This window comes from Oncorhynchus mykiss, chromosome 26 (genome assembly GCF_013265735.2).
Source record: "Oncorhynchus mykiss isolate Arlee chromosome 26, USDA_OmykA_1.1, whole genome shotgun sequence".
In the NCBI taxonomy this organism is placed as follows: Eukaryota; Metazoa; Chordata; class Actinopteri; order Salmoniformes; family Salmonidae; genus Oncorhynchus; species Oncorhynchus mykiss.
This window is the reverse complement of record NC_048590.1, coordinates 40,138,728-40,152,076: the sequence shown is the minus strand read 5'-3', so window position 1 is coordinate 40,152,076 and position 13,349 is coordinate 40,138,728. Positions and strand designations below refer to the sequence as shown.

The window sequence follows — 13,349 nt, the reverse complement described above, 5'->3', positions numbered from 1 at the left end:
TGAGGCACATGATTAGTAGTATCTGCTTCATTATCAAATCATAAACTACAGACTTGAAATGTCTATCTGTTTGTGTCCCAAATGGAACCCTAGTCCTTATATAGTGTGCTACTTTTGACCAGAGACACATGGGCCCTGGTCAAAAATAATGCACTATATAGGGCATAGGTTGAAATTGGGGACAGAGACCATGTTAACCGCTTTATTCTGTTAAACATCCCATGTTCTTTGAGTTGCCTTCAGGAGTAAGTAAAGAATGCTGTTTTCCAATAAACTTGAAATGTGTAGGTAGGGCACACTGGACCATTTTGTTTCTTGTACACTTGTTCAGAAGCTTTTAAGCTTTTGTATTGATTTCGGCCAATGTGTTTTTATACATGTAGTATTTTTCTCATTCATTAGCTAGAATCTTAATAAAAAAATGTTCTATGCCATCTTAGAGAAGTCTTTCTTTGTCAGGTTTGACTAGCTATATATGATCGTCCTCTCCTGGAACACTCAAATGGCACCCTATATTCCCTATATAGTGCACTATATGGACCCTGGCCAAAAGTAGTGCATTATAAAGGAAATGGTGCAATTGGGGAAACATAATCAGTTTAATGACCCAGCACTATGATAAGTAGATGTTATTAACACTTACCCCCTTCCATGGTCAATATGTGGACAAGGAGAAAATCTTGTCGTTTTGACCCGCCTCCTCAAAACCCATTGGAGAAGGTCAGAGAGTAGGGACCCTGGGCTTTCTCGTCCAATGGATTTTGAGGAGTCGAGGAGAGGACGCAAGGAGTATGCATTTAGATTCTACCACTGTCATCTGGCATGACTTTGACATTTGACTCACAAACCAGAGACAGGCTGTGGGTTGAAATGCTGCATTCAAAACAACTGGGATCTCAGGGATCTCTCACTTCTGAATGGTCAACCAACTTGGAATTCCATGTCGGAAACTAGGCCATCTTTCTAGAGCTCCTTCTTTTGACCTGAAGATCACTGACGTCATGATTTGACAGCGTTTTTTCCCCAGTTGTCTTGAAAGCACAATAATCATAGTCATTGGTTGTAATGGATGCCTTAGTTTCCCTCTACACTCACAAACAGAAGGTGTAACCAGACACATCACAGGTGAACTATCTTGGGTTAGTTATAATTAATTACCTTCGGTAAACTTGAAGACAGTTACATAAACATTTCCCATGATATTGAAACTGAGAAGAGATATTGACATCTAATGATACGGAAACAATGAAAGCATTGATCAAATGCAGTGCATGTCAGCATTTGCCAATATTTGGTCAGCTATCACGAGATCCACCAGCATGAGAAACCGGAAGGGAATGGCTAACTAAAAAACGATGATGCGAGTACAATAAGGGACGATATTGAAACTAATGGTGTGCCAAACCAACGATTATAGTTTTTTTTTCTTGTGAATACGATTTTTACTCAATTCCGTATGTTACCGACATGGCAAAAACTCCGTGGATTATTATTTTATCAGTCATTCTCCGGTCATCTCAGGTAAAATAGGCAGTTATCTGTTATGCTAGCTAAAGCTAGCTAGTTAGCTCACTGTATTTATCATAACAGTACAGAGATAGATGTAGCTAGCTAGCAAGCAAGCCAGGTCCAACTATGTCGACAACTATGTGATATTTATTTCACAAATAATATCGACAACTGGATAATATCACCTTTACAATTGTCATTTAGAGTGTCTATCCTGTTAGGCAAGTTTGCCATGTTCATGTAGCTAGCTAGCCAATCGCCACCAGCTAAGTTTGGCAGCTGAGTTCTTTCATGGCTTGTCTATGGGGAAGTACCCAACTTTCCAGGCAAGCTTCAGAGTGGAACAGATACTGACAGTGTAATGAAAAAGTGTTACACAGCTAACACTGATCAGTCTCTGAACAAACGATATGTTGTTGTTTCTTATACGTTGTTTACTTTGAAATACATGTTGGTTGTATGTATTTCACTTAGTTACTGTTTTTATTCCACACAGGTGATCTGTCAAGAGGCAATCTTGCACATCTCAAATGGAGCCACAGATAAAGAATACTGCCTGGTCTACAACTCCCTATGGACCAACCTGTCACTCTCACTCAGCGCTGCTGTAAGTCCAGTACAACAACATCGCCATTCTGATATTCAGCTGCCCTATGCCCCCATTTGCTCCAGCTTCAACTGTGTTAGAGTTTAGTATCTGTTGGTGAACCCACAGAACTTTGTGAACCTCACCTGACATCCAGCCTGCTGTTAGGTGGCTCTGGGATTCAGCCTTGCTACAGTGACAATACATCATAGCTATTAATAAATGGATTTTCTAACTGTACCTGTTGTCCTGTGTTAGACTGCGTATCCCCTGGTGAACTTGTCGTCCAGGCTACTGTGTAGCTCTGCAGGGGTGAGCCCAGCCATAGTGAGAGGCAAGGCGGTGGTGGTCATGAGAGGGGGGTGTAACTTCAGCCAGAAGGCTGAGATAGCTCAAGACCTGGGGGCTGCCGCTCTGATCGTTGCCAGCACTAAACCTATGGTAATACTTTGATAATGGATCTACAATGTATTTACAATATATCAATAGTGTTACCTCCAATGTGTTTATGATGCAACACTTAATTTACATCTATGGCATAACATGATAGGCCTACATCTTTGTGTGTTCTTTTTAAGACGTGTTTTGTTTTATCTCTCATTTGATTGCTTCTAAAGAGTCCCCCGGGAGCCAATGTGACAGAGTATGAGAAGGTCCAGATTCCGCTGGCTCTGATGAGATACATGGACTTCCTGGACGCACAGAATGTGAGTTCTCTGATACTGTAGGTCCTCTGGTATAGAGGTCACTACAACTCACTATAAGATATGGTATAGTGCTTATTCATGCCTTCTAATTGACTTGTCATCTACAGTATTTCTTTCAATCAATAAGAATAGACACGAGACACTAGTGTGTGTGTGTGTGTGTGTGTGTCTCTCTCAGGCGTGTTAGTGTTTGATCTCTGTGTGTTTCTCCAGGTGTTTGGTGAGGAGATGCAGGTTAGGCTGTATGCCCCGGCGGTGCCTGTGTTTGATGCCAGCATTGTGGTCATGCTTCTCATAGGAGTGGTGACTGTTGCTCTGGGAGGCTACTGGAGCGGAGCCTGTGAGAGGTCAGACTGCACACACACACGTTTCTTTATTTCCTTCGGAAAAGGACAGCCATGCATGCTGTCCACTCTTCAGACACTCTACACTCTGTGTAACAGTCTGTGTGTTGTGTGTGTGTCTGTGTGTCAGAGAGAGGCTGAGGGCGTCTCGAGGAGGAGGAGGAAGAGGAGGAGAGGAGAAGAGTGACAGTGGGGACTTGGCTCTGTACTCTCCCCTAAAGGTGGTCATTTTTGTAGGTCTGATGTGTCTGATGCTGGTACTCATGTACTTCTTCTACAAGTACCTGGGTGAGTCTTTCACTCTGGACAAACACTGATTAATACATTTTCATAATGTATTACGTTTATTAACAGTTTATTAACAGTTTTATATGCAAAGCAAACATACCACCCCAGAAGTTGTTAGACACTCAGTGATCGTCTCATAATGAGTTAGTTCAGGAGTATTTTGACACTTAGTGTGTGTGTGTGTTTTCCAGTGTATGTGATCATCGCCATATTCTGCTTAGCGTCAGCCACCGCCCTCTTCAGCTGTCTGGACGCCCTGTTGGACCTGGCCAAGTGTAGCCCCATGAGGTACACACACACACCACACACACCACACACAGAGAGTCACCATTTTCCTGGGATTTTCATCCCAATTCAAAAAAAAAATCCCCATAACAACATAGTCTCCCCCCCCAAACAATGAAAACAAAGTATTGTCTGACAAATGTCACAGCTCATTACAATCATGGTATTTACAGAGAGTCAAGGTTTTCTATAGTAACAACGTACAGTATGATTTCCCTGTTCCACATACATCTGTCCTCCCTGTCAGTTTCTCTGTCTGTTCCACATACATCTGTCCTCCCTGTCAGTTTCTCTGTCTGTTCCATAGACATCTGTCCTCCCTGTCAGTTTCTCTGTCTGTTCCATAGACATCTGTCCTCCCTGTCAGTTTCTCTGTCTGTTCCATAGACATCTGTCCTCCCTGTCAGTTTCTCTGTCTGTTCCATAGACATCTGTCCTCCCTGTCAGTTTCTCTGTCTGTTCCATAGACATCTGTCCTCCCTGTCAGTTTCTCTGTCTGTTCCACATACATCTGTCCTCCCTGTCAGTTTTTCTGTCTGTTCCATAGACATCTGTCCTCCCTGTCAGTTTCTCTGTCTGTTCCACATACATCTGTCCTCCCTGTCAGTTTCTCTGTCTGTTCCATAGACATCTGTCCTCCCTGTCAGTTTCTCTGTCTGTTCCATAGACATCTGTCCTCCCTGTCAGTTTCTCTGTCTGTTCCATAGACATCTGTCCTCCCTGTCTGTTTCTCTGTCTGTTCCATAGACATCTGTCCTCCCTGTCAGTTTCTCTGTCTGTTCCATAGACATCTGTCCTCCCTGTCAGTTTCTCTGTCTGTTCCATAGACATCTGTCCTCCCTGTCAGTTTCTCTGTCTGTTCCATAGACATCTGCCTTCCGTCTGTTCCTCTGTCTGTTCCATAGACATCTGTCCTCCCTGTCAGTTTCTCTGTCTGTTCCATAGACATCTGTCCTCCCTGTCTGTTTCTCTGTCTGTTCCATAGACATCTGCCTTCCGTCTGTTCCTCTGTCTGTCATAAACAACTCATAGGTCATAGTTTCATATGGAAGTTCTGAGAAGTAAAAAATAAAGAAGTGAATCAGACACATACCAGTCTCCTTGAACATCTCTCTCTCTCACACACACACACACATGCAGACCTTTCTGTGGTTGCTTGTGGTCTTTCTCTCTTCTCTCATGTGTGTTGTGTTCTTCCAGTGTGACGGTCCTGGGTGGGAGTGTATCTGTGAGGTCGGTGCTGCTGTCTGCTGTGTGTGTCACTGTAGCCGTGGTGTGGGGAGTCTACAGGAACGAGGACAGGTACTGTCCGTCTCTCTCACGCACACACTGACACACACACACACACACTGACACATCCCTTGGGAATTCTGTGGGTGGGACAGGAAGCAGGAAGTGGTGTTTGGGGTGAGGGAGTCTGGAGGACTCGGACATCATCAGCAGAGTAGAGGTGTGTTGTTGCTGTTAGTTTTAGTTTAGTTCAGCATCACTCACTGCCTCATTGACTCTGACTACTGTCTCTGAATGTGTCTCAAATGGTTGGTATAGTGCTACTTATGCTGGTCAAAAGTAGTGCACTTGTAGGGTGCAATTTGAGACTCACATTCTGACAGACAGAAACTCTTAGTCTCTCTAATTTCCAATAACAGAATAACATCATGGTGGGTAATGTTTGTGTGTGTATTCATACAGGCCAATGACTGTCCTTAGACCTTAGCACAGTAGAAGTATTAGTGGACAGGATAATTAAATGTCCCCAGTCTACAACAGCAACACACGGTCCACAGCTAATCTCCTATGAAACTTTTCCATGAGCGAAAGCATGGTGGATAATTCTAATGTTCTAGAGAATGTGGTTTCACTTCCCTTTCCACCCCCACACATTATAACTCACTCAGATTATACATTTACTCATTCACTGGATCATTACTTGGAAAATGCTCTCATTTCTGCATTTATAAAACTCTAACTAAAACTAAACTAACAATGAATTCCTGGGCCATTTCAGGGTCAAGCACAGGAACCATTGTCAATGGTTGTCCTCATGTTTGTGAGGATGCTAAGCTTGACATTCACTTATAACCTTTTTCTTTATTCCCTTTATTTAATCAGTTTGGTTATATTTAATAGTTAGTTGACAGGGTGTTGTTGAAAAAAATGAAGAAAATAAACCTTGTACTCTACTTTATTGGCAGGTGGATCTGGATCCTGCAGGACCTCCTGGGTGTGGCCTTCTGTCTCAACTTCCTGAAGACCATCTCACTGTCCAACTTCAAGGTGAAATCATCACTCTGACCCTCTGATTTCTCATCTTCAGTCACAAAGAGGGCCACTCTCTGGCTGAGGTTGGACACGTCCATAGAAATAGATCACAACTTGGAAATAAACTGTTTTTACATTGACATACACATTGAGGACTTCCACCATTTTAAAGTAGTCAACTGGGGGGGATCAGCCAATGAATTATACTTGTGAGCAAACATTCCATAACTGCAGGTGGCAGTAGATCACCAACCTTGACTTTATACCTGTTCAAACACCACACTCCAAGTAGCAGTATGCACCATTTCAGTTTGTTTACCAACTCATAGAAGTAGTAGAAGAAAAAGTACTACTTCAAAATGGAGATGGCCTCAATGGCGCTGCCTATACTCTCACAGACGCCATAACGGGTCAGGTAAAAATATGTCGTCTAACTAAGTCTATGGACACGTCTCTAAACATCTGTTCTCTCTTTCCCTCTCTCTTTCTTCTCTCTCCCCCTCACCTGTCTCCCCCTCACCTGTCTTCCCCTCAACTGACTTCCATTCCATCCCTCCTCCACCCCCCTCTCTCTCCCCCTCACCTGTCTCCCCCTCACCTGACTTCCATTCCATCCCCCCTCTCTCTCCCCCTCTCTCTCCCCCTCTCTCTCCCCCCTCTCTCCCCCTCACCTCTCCCCCTCACCTGTCTTCCCCTCAACTGACTTCCATTCCATCCCTCCTCCACCCCCCCTCTCTCTCCCCCTCACCTGTCTTCCCCTCACCTGTCTTCCCCTCACCTGTCTCCCCCTCACCTGTCTCCCCCTCAACTGACTTCCATTCCATCCCTCCTCCACCCCCTCTCTCTCCCCCTCTCAGATCTGTGTGATCCTGTTGAGTCTGCTGCTGTTGTATGATGTGTTCTTTGTCTTCATCACTCCTCTGTTCATGCCGGTGAGTCACTTTCCCCGTTAAATACAGTGCAATGTTATTGTCCTATTTTTTTTTTACTAGAAAGGTTAAATACATTGTCCCACGTTTTAAATGTTTTATATTTACAGAATGGAGAGAGCATCATGGTCCAAGTGGCCCTGGGTCCAGATGCAGCAGGAGAGAAGGTAACCACTCATCTGTCTGCCTGTCTGTCTGTCTGTCTGTGCCTGCCTGTCTGCCTGTATGTCTCTCTCTCTGTGTCTGTCAAAACTTGAATCTTCAATCTCTGAATGTTAAGATGGCTTGATTAACAATCAGTAGGGTCAGGAGTTTTCCTTGACTGAGTGTTCCCCGACCCAGTAAACACTCCTGCCCCTAACTAGAATCAGGCTTCGTAGCTGGGATCTCCTCTGCTGTGTACCGTTGCAGCATTGCGGTGTAGATTAGATTCCCCTCTGGGTCTGAATGGCTGACTGTCTGAGGATGCATCCCAAATGGCACCCTATTCCTTACCTAGTGCATTACTTTTGACCAGAGCGCTATGGGCCCTGATTAAAAGTAGTGCGCTATGTAGGGAATAGACTGCCATTTGGGATGCAAACTGACTGCGTCTGGTTGGGGTGTTCTGTCTCGACGCAGGGTAACACGGTGGAGGTGCCAGCCGAACCCTCGACTCCATATGAGAAAGTAAGACCCCAGCTTTACTACTCAGCTTCATATGTACTGTTAATTATCATATCAATTCATCTCTTTACTACTCAGCTTCATATGTACTGTTAATTATCATATCAATTCATCTCTTTACTACTCAGCTTCATATGTACTGTTAATTATCATATCTCTTTACTACTCAGCTTCATATGTACTGTTAATTATCATATCAATTCATCTCTTTACTACTCAGCTTCATATGTACTGTTAATTATCATATCAATTCATCTCTTTACTACTCAGCTTCATATGTACTGTTAATTATCATATCTCTTTACTACTCAGCTTCATATGTACTGTTAATTATCATATAATCTCTTTACTACTCAGCTTCATATGTACTGTTAATTATCATATAATCTCTTTACTACTCAGCTTCATATGTACTGTTAATTATCATATAATCTCTTTACTACTCAGCTTCATATGTACTGTTAATTATCATATCAATTCATCTCTTTACTACTCAGCTTCATATGTACTGTTAATTATCATATCAATTCATCTCTTTACTACTCAGCTTCATATGTACTGTTAATTATCATATCTCTTTACTACACAGCTTCATATGTACTGTTAATTATCATATCTCTTTACTACTCAGCTTCATATGTACTGTTAATTATCATATCTCTTTACTACACAGCTTCATATGTACTGTTAATTATCATATCTCTTTACTACACAGCTTCATATGTACTGTTAATTATCATATCTCTTTACTACACAGCTTCATATGTACTGTTAATTATCATATCTCTTTACTACACAGCTTCATATGTACTGTTAATTATCATATCAATTCATCTCTTTACTACTCAGCTTCATATGTACTGTTAATTATCATATCAATTCATCTCTTTACTACTCAGCTTCATATGTACTGTTAATTATCATATCAATTCATCTCTTTACTACTCAGCTTCATATGTACTGTTAATTATCATATCAATTCATCTCTTTACTACTCAGCTTCATATGTACTGTTAATTATCATATCATCTCTTTACTACACAGCTTCATATGTACTGTTAATTATCATATCAATTCATCTCTTTACTACTCAGCTTCATATGTACTGTTAATTATCATATCAATTCATCTCTTTACTACTCAGCTTCATATGTACTGTTAATTATCATATCAATTCATCTCTTTACTACTCAGCTTCATATGTACTGTTAATTATCATATCTCTTTACTACTCAGCTTCATATGTACTGTTAATTATCATATAATCTCTTTACTACTCAGCTTCATATGTACTGTTAATTATCATATAATCTCTTTACTACTCAGCTTCATATGTACTGTTAATTATCATATAATCTCTTTACTACTCAGCTTCATATGTACTGTTAATTATCATATCATCTCTTTACTACTCAGCTTCATATGTACTGTTAATTATCATATCAATTCATCTCTTTACTACTCAGCTTCATATGTACTGTTAATTATCATATCTCTTTACTACTCAGCTTCATATGTACTGTTAATTATCATATAATCTCTTTACTACTCAGCTTCATATGTACTGTTAATTATCATATCTCTTTACTACACAGCTTCATATGTACTGTTAATTATCATATCTCTTTACTACACAGCTTCATATGTACTGTTAATTATCATATCTCTTTACTACACAGCTTCATATGTACTGTTAATTATCATATCAATTCATCTCTTTACTACTCAGCTTCATATGTACTGTTAATTATCATATCATCTCTTTACTACTCAGCTTCATATGTACTGTTAATTATCATATAATCTCTTTACTACTCAGCTTCATATGTACTGTTAATTATCATATCATCTCTTTACTACTCAGCTTCATAGTTTAGAGCTATATGTTGTTTAGTTTTACAAAGACATTGTTTAAAAACAATGAAGTAAAACAGCCATTTATGTTATGCTGGGGTAAGACAGTTCTACTAAGTTCATAAGGTATTTATTTATAATATGTATTCTTCAAGAATAAATGGGCATTTATATCAATATTGGAGATTGTTCCTTGCTTTGGAAATGTAAACATATGTTTACTATGCCAATAAATACCCTAAAATTGAAATGGAATTGAATTGAGAGACAGAACATACAGTACATACCAACCAACTGTCACATGACCGGCTCTTATGTCACAGCTGTGTTATTGTCTGATTCGTCATGTGTAGGGCCAAGGGTTTTATCAAGTAATCCTGGCTCTAACAAACTTTATGATACTATTATACAATATTACACAATCTCAAGTCATTGCATTGTAGCTTAAGTGTTTAAATAATGAGAGGGCTTGATCTGAATTTAATTAAACATTGATATATTTGTTGTGTGATTTGGTGATGAACTGATTGCTTTCCTGTGTGTCTCATGTTCATGTCATTAACAAACCCTACGGCTTGACAGTTGGCATATTGACATTACATGTATGTCTGTTTTCTGTTTTGTAATGGAAGTACTGTAATTGGTTTTGATATAGAATCTATCATAGTGAATCCTCAGTATGTCTCTCTGTGATTGATTTGAGTTTTAGTTTAGTTTTGGTTGAGCTTTAGTTAACTGTTAGTCAATTGTTATTTAACAGAGTGTTAGATGGTTTTTATTTAATCATTAGTTGACTGTTAGTTGACTGTTACCTGTGTTGTCTCCCTGGTAGCTCCCGGTAGTGATGCGTGTTCCACGGTTCTCTGCGTGGACACAGAACCTGTGTGGCATGCAGTTCTCCATCCTGGGCTATGGGGACATCATCGTACCAGGTGAGATAAACATGCTTGCATCCCAAATGGCATCCTATGCCCTATATAGTGCACTACTTTTGACCACAGCTAGGGTTGCAAAGGGGGGGGGGGTATATTACTGTAAACTTGAAAAGTTTACAATTTTATTTTATCAAATACCATCTAGTGGGCTTTTTGGGTACTTCAGATTATCTATATACAATAAAACATATACAATGACAAAATAGAATGACAACTATAAAACATTATCCTAAATATGAACCATCAACTTAGTGAATACCATTAGTGTTTATCAGGAGGGTTTCAGCATGAAATATCCTTCTATTTATTTAAATATGCTAATATGTCTTTGTTGTCAATGTTTTGGCGCCAAACTGGTGACAGTTGTGAAGAAAGTCAATAGTTGGAAGAGTTGCAGAGTTAATTGAAAAAAAATGCCGTTGTTGAAATGCTTTTCTCATTATTATTATAATTTTTTTCTTGAACTATATGGTCTATCCACTGGAAACTCATGGACAATATGGACACAGAAAAATTACCATAGATTACCTATTAATTACCAAAATGACAGAAGATTCTGGTAACTTTGGTAAATTACCGGTAGCTTTGCAACAATAACCAGAGCCCCTATGTCTCCATGTTTCTAGACAATGATCTAAGGTCAGTATTATGCTTCCCTCTGTAATGGTTATAATTAGGATGTGTGGAGTGTAAGCTGATGTGTAAGCTGATCCTAGATCTGTTTATAAGGTAATTTTCTTCCTGGTGCGATCTAAAGCTTCAGAATCAGCTCCATCTTCACACCCTTCTGTTCTGCCTCATTGGACGATAGCTTCAGACCTTCATATATTATGTTTGCTGATTTGTCCAACAGGTCTTCTTGTGGCCTATTGCAGCAGGTTTGATGTGTGGGTCAACAGCCCCAAGAAGATCTACCTTTTCTGCTGCTGCATAGGTAACGACATGGACATTATCAATATGTTACTGATCATTATCATCATCGTGTTGATCATCTCCTCTCCACCCCTCCCCCAGCCTATCTGTGTGGTATGGTTTTGACGTTTGCGGTGATGTTGGTGACTAAGATGGGGCAGCCAGCCCTGCTCTACCTGGTTCCATTCACCCTGCTAGGATCTGCACTGTTGGCCTGGAGGAGAGGGGAGATGAGGCAGTTCTGGAACGGGACCACATATGAGGTGAGAGGACAAGACACTTTTCCTTAGCTGGTGGGGATTCTATTTATTTGATTACATTTATTCAAATATTTGATCACTTCAAAGGGTTTGGGCCTAATTCAATTTGAATTCACACAACTCAGGAAATGAATTTAAATTTGATTATACATGTTTTTGTTCTCATTATGTATTTCTAATATGGAGGGTTGTTATACAGTAGTGTGTGATGTAATGATGATTTAATCTCCATCAGGTGTTGGACTCCACCAGGGAACCCTTACTGCCAGGTGTGCTTTCACCCCCTGACCTCTAACCCTGAGGCCAGTAAGGGCTACTCACGCACTCTTCTACTGCATCCTCCCCGCCATCTAGCTACCCTGTGTCTCTAGACTAGCATTATGTTTTCTTCTTACACAGCCTTTCAGCCTTTACCTCAAACCTTTAGCTAATCAAAAACATAACACTGGAATGTCAACTTGAGGTGTGTAATATCATGTTACATACTCAGACCAGCAGTACCCGATGTGGTCACTAGATGTCACTAGAGTCCTGGAAATGCCAGTGGCGCCACAGATTTCACTCTAGCTTGGACACACACACACACACACACACACATTTTGGTTAGAAAGTCTGTTTCTGTTGTTTTATTTCTTTAGTCTGTTTGTCAATGTCTGCATCCCTTAATTTTTTTCCCAACAGCCGTCCATCTCTCCTAACCAGAGTACAACCATCTCATAACGTTTTTATGAGTTTGAATTTTCCCCGTGCAGCTGTGTTTTATTCAGAGGGGGAGTTGCCACGTGGGAGCTTTGTTTGTTGTTTATGTTTTGTCATGTGCGTGTCGTCATGCTTTCTGTAAACCTGTGGTTTGCTTCTGTTCAGAAGGGTGAACATTTCAGAACGTTGCAGTTACAAATGCAATGCATAGAACAGACACAATAGACTATCTATGATAACAAAGATAAATGTCTGTTCTACATGAACGTTCTGTACAGTTTCACCCTCCTGAATAAGCTGTGCAAAGCAGACTGTCTGTTGGCTACTGGACTAAGCTTTATGTTGTATGACATATGTCTGTTTTTATACTGATAAACTCCTCCTCCTCTCTGTTCTCTCTCCTCCACTCCCTCTCCTAGATGGAACACCTGACTCTGGCAGCGGAGGAGGAAAGTGCTGACTGCAGCTGATCTATGAGCCAACTAACAAACCAATCGCAGGGGCTCTTTTCTACTCTTCAAATCAAGCATCTAGTTTATCATCCATGGAATGCAAGGGAAATACTATAGCTAGTCTATCAATCAATAAGGATGTATACTGGGGAGGGGTAAGGGGTTAGGGGTATGGGTTGTACAGTGTGGGTCTCTGTTGATTGGACAGTGAGACAGTTTAATTTGAGAGGCTTACTAGTGGCTAAGAATGCAGTGGCTAACTAGGGGCTATAATATTAAATGATGCCTAAACTGTGTTGCCTTGGTAAACGATGCAAGTGATTTATTGAGAAAGCACTTTAATACTCATGTTGGCAGGTATTGGGGGATTTTAAATTCAAAGTTAGACTGTAGGTGAAGATAGATTTTTTTTGTTTTCGTCGATAACAGCTGTTCTGGGGTTTTCTGTATAACTTGTTTGTTTTATTGAAAAACACGATCTTTGATTGCTTTTGTTGCCTTAAATGAGTCCAATCTGATTTGAGCTCTGTGTGTTCTTATTATGTGTTCTATGGCCTGTACTTTATCTAACACTTCATGTCTTTTTAAAGCTCACAGTTAACTATGACATAACTGATTGAAATAATTATAGACTCTAACAAAAACTCACTGTATAAGTTGA

General features: G+C 40.4%; 1 protein-coding gene across 5 annotated transcripts; it reads left to right on the top strand.

Moving 5' to 3' along the window:
* The first annotated feature begins 1,300 nt into the window (after positions 1 to 1,300).
* On the top strand, positions 1,301 to 13,206 carry LOC110526651 (signal peptide peptidase-like 2A). Of its 5 annotated transcripts, none has more exons than XM_036963267.1 (17): positions 1,301 to 1,521; positions 2,006 to 2,116; positions 2,354 to 2,536; positions 2,713 to 2,802; positions 3,016 to 3,149; positions 3,277 to 3,434; positions 3,626 to 3,722; positions 4,920 to 5,021; positions 5,915 to 5,996; positions 6,839 to 6,913; positions 7,021 to 7,077; positions 7,532 to 7,579; positions 10,263 to 10,362; positions 11,219 to 11,299; positions 11,380 to 11,570; positions 11,773 to 11,806; positions 12,656 to 13,206. In XM_036963267.1, exons 1-15 carry the CDS (start codon positions 1,468 to 1,470, stop codon positions 11,565 to 11,567), a joined length of 1,560 nt encoding a protein of 519 aa, XP_036819162.1. In that variant the 5' UTR covers positions 1,301 to 1,467; the 3' UTR covers positions 11,568 to 11,570; positions 11,773 to 11,806; positions 12,656 to 13,206. The 5 variants fall into 5 exon arrangements, with proteins under 5 accessions (XP_036819162.1, XP_036819161.1, XP_036819163.1 ...); XM_036963265.1 differs by having other exon boundaries at positions 1,302 to 1,521; positions 11,380 to 11,540; XM_036963266.1 differs by lacking the exon at positions 11,773 to 11,806 and having other exon boundaries at positions 11,380 to 11,540.
* Positions 13,207 to 13,349: the final 143 nt, after the last annotated feature.